At 53.9% G+C, this 3,010-nt stretch overlaps 1 protein-coding gene across 1 annotated transcript in view; it reads left to right on the top strand.

The window, feature by feature from the left end:
• Nucleotides 1-3,010, top strand: part of PEX6 (peroxisomal biogenesis factor 6) — a 24,364-nt gene that overhangs the window by 14,094 nt on the left and 7,260 nt on the right. The window contains exons 14-15 of the mRNA XM_027901734.1: nt 642-758; nt 1,369-1,446. Of these exons, the coding sequence (XP_027757535.1) occupies nt 642-758; nt 1,369-1,446 (195 nt within the window). The remainder of the gene's footprint in view (nt 1-641; nt 759-1,368; nt 1,447-3,010) is intronic.

The raw sequence follows: 3,010 nt of genomic DNA, 5'->3' as shown, positions 1-3,010 counted from the left end.
CATGTGCTGTTCGCTGGCCTGAGGATTACAAGTGTTCAAGGCCGGGTTGGATGAGGCCCTGAGCAACCTGGTCTAGTGCAAGGTGTCCCTGCCCTTGGTGGGGGGATTGGAAATAGTTGATCTTTAGGGTCCCTTCCAACCCAAACCATTCAGTGATTGACTGTTTGGCAGCATGGCTGGCCCGCCAGCGTGTCCCTGGCACGGACTGCTGGGCAGCTGAACTTGCTGGGCAGTACCACATTGCAAGGAGAGCTAGAACTGGCCAGCACATGTGAGTGGGAAACTTCGGCCACAACCATACATGCCTGCCTGTGTTTGGTCTGTGTTGCCAATGTTAGATAGCAAGTATAAGCTCATGTGGCCACCCTGAAAGGGTTCAGAGCTGAGCACAGACCTGAAGGACTGTCTGGGTACCAGGGGTTTGGACTCAGTATGCAATGAACCCACGTGCTGTCTGGATGCGCTATCAGAGAATTCTGAATGGCTTTGTCAGGGCTCTTCAGGGAAGAGAAATAGTAGATGAAGTCCAAGAAATGGACCTGCCAGTGGCCTTGCTTCTTCCTCTTTGCCTTGGTGGCTGAGGGAGACAGTGAGTGACTTGCCAAGTCCTAGTTGTGAGCATCCTGTCTTGCTCCCTGCAGAGTTGTCTCACAGCTCCTGGCAGAGCTTGATGGCCTTCACTCCACCAGAGATGTGTTTGTCATTGGAGCCACAAACAGGCCTGACCTCCTGGACCCAGCTCTGCTTCGGCCAGGCAGGTATGTCACATTCTACCCAGCCTTGCTCCAGCGTAGTTCCCCAGAGCTCTTCAGGCAGTGATGAGCTGGATGGACTGTGTCCCCACCATTCTGCTTCCCCAGAGATTGTTCCCCTAGGTCCCTAGCCCTGGCTTACAAGGGAGATAGGAAGCCACGAGGAGGCCAGTGCCTGTGGCTGTAGCAGCAGCACAAGATACCACAGCTTGTTCTCCCCATGACTCTGCTTTACTGTCCTAACAGCACAGCAGGACAATAAGGGACCTGCTGTGGCACAAACTGGTGGAGGAATTGGCCCCCTTGGCCTGTTCTGCAGAATTGCCCCCCACGTGGTCTTCAAGCCTGTGTCTTGCCCATCCTGGGGCAAAACTTTGTATCAGCTGTTGTTGAACCCTATGTGGTTCCTGTCAGCCTGTTTCTCCAGCCTGCCCCCACCCTTCTGGAGAGCAGCCCTGCCCTCCAGCACATTGACTGCTTCTCTCCAGCCTTATTCATGAACTTGGCAGCAAAAAGAGCTGTCTCAGGGCCACCCTTCAGTTCCTGGTGCACAGGGCTGAGCACAAGTGGCAGGTTTGCCTTGGCCTGTTCTTGACTGTCCTCTTCTGTCTGACAGGTTTGACAAGCTGGTCTATGTGGGCATAAACGAAGACCGGGAGTCGCAGCTGCAGGTGCTGAGTGCCGTCACCAGGAAGTGAGTGACCCTGTGCTCTCCCAGCAGTCTTCCACAACCCTCCAATGGGTCACAGCCTTCCTGGGGTTGATGCTTAGTGTGCTTCAGTTTGGCTTCATGTCAGAGCCCTGGGCAGCACTTGCAGTCACTGACCCACAGCCAGCAGGTAGGGGAAGAGAATAGAGCAACTTCCAGAAGCAGAATTAGGACTGGTTTTCCTAGAAGATGGGAGCAGCTCAGCCTGGCTGTCCAAGTGGAGTGGTTAGTAGAGTTTTCCAGCCATTGTGCCCATATGCTCTTCTTGAGGAGCTCAGCCAAATCCGAACAGTGCCATGAGAATGCAGTGCAGCTGCATGGCAAGAAGCTCCCGTTTGTATCCTGCAGGAATTCCCCTGCTGTTTGCAGATCCAAGGGTGAAGGCAGCTTCATTCATCACACTGCCTCTGTTCCTGTGATGCTCAGGGGTGTTCAGCATGTGCTCTGTGTGTCTTTCCAGTCTCTGGTTGTGTGGGATCTTATTGAGCAGCAGGGTTTGGCTGCTTCCCCAGCTGCTCTGAGCTCTTAAGAGCATCTCTTAAGGGAGAAGAGGTAAGGCCTGCATTCAAGTACAGAGGTGTCACCCACCACAGCTTGGTTGGTGAGTGGCTGTGACTGCCTCTGCAGGGACTCTGTCATGGGTGGCTGTCATGGATAGCTGTGGCTGCTGCTGCCTGTGACAATAAGTTAGTAGGAGAGACAAGAGTGTGGGCTGGCAGTGAGGAGCTTGTCACACCGTGTGTCTTGGCAACCATGCCCCCCATCAGTGTGCTGGTCATGCTGAAGGAGGCTCGCTGTCTGCAGCACGGCTCTGATGGGGTGGTTTGGGGTTACAGTGGTTTGTACTGTCTGTAATTAAACATGTTCTTACACAGCCCTGGCTGTAGGCTGTTCCCAGGCATGCAGAGCACTTAATTTATCTAAGTGAGAAGTCAAGCACCAAGTGCATAAACAGATGGTGTTCTTGAGAGTTCGTCCTGCACCATGGCTCCAAGACTGCTCCATACATCCTTTGTGCTTCCTAACAGGTACTCGCAACCAGAGAGACCCAGACAAATTGTGGATGCCTCATCCTTGGAAGTGCTCAAAGCCAGGGTGGATGGGCCTTGGAGCAACATCATTTAGTGGAAGGTGTCTCTGCCCATGACAGGGGGTTTGGAACCAGATGTGGATGTGGTCTATCTGGACTTCAGCAAAGCCTTTGACACTGTCTCCCATAATATACTCCTGGAAAAGCTGGCAGCCCATGGCTTGGACAGGGGCACTCTGTGCTGGGTCCCGAACTGGCTCAAGGGCCGGGCCCAGAGAGTGGCTGGTGAACGGGGCTGCATCCAGCTGGCAGCCGGTCACCAGTGGTGTCCCCCAGGGATCAGTGCTGGGACCAGTCCTGTTTAACATCTTTATTGATGATTTAGATGAGGGGATTGAGTCCATCATCAGCAAATTTGCAGATGACACCAAGTTGGGAGGGAGTGTTGACCTGCCGGAAGGCAGGAGGGCTCTGCAGAGGGATCTGGATAGACTGGAGAGATGGGCTGACTCCAATGGG

This window comes from Empidonax traillii, unplaced genomic scaffold, assembly GCF_003031625.1.
Source record: "Empidonax traillii isolate 1590-97213 ecotype Southwest subspecies unplaced genomic scaffold, ASM303162v1 scaffold808:size486820, whole genome shotgun sequence".
Classification (NCBI taxonomy): Eukaryota; Metazoa; Chordata; class Aves; order Passeriformes; family Tyrannidae; genus Empidonax; species Empidonax traillii.
Note: the sequence above shows the minus strand (reverse complement) of the source record. Positions and strands in the feature narration are given on the sequence as shown.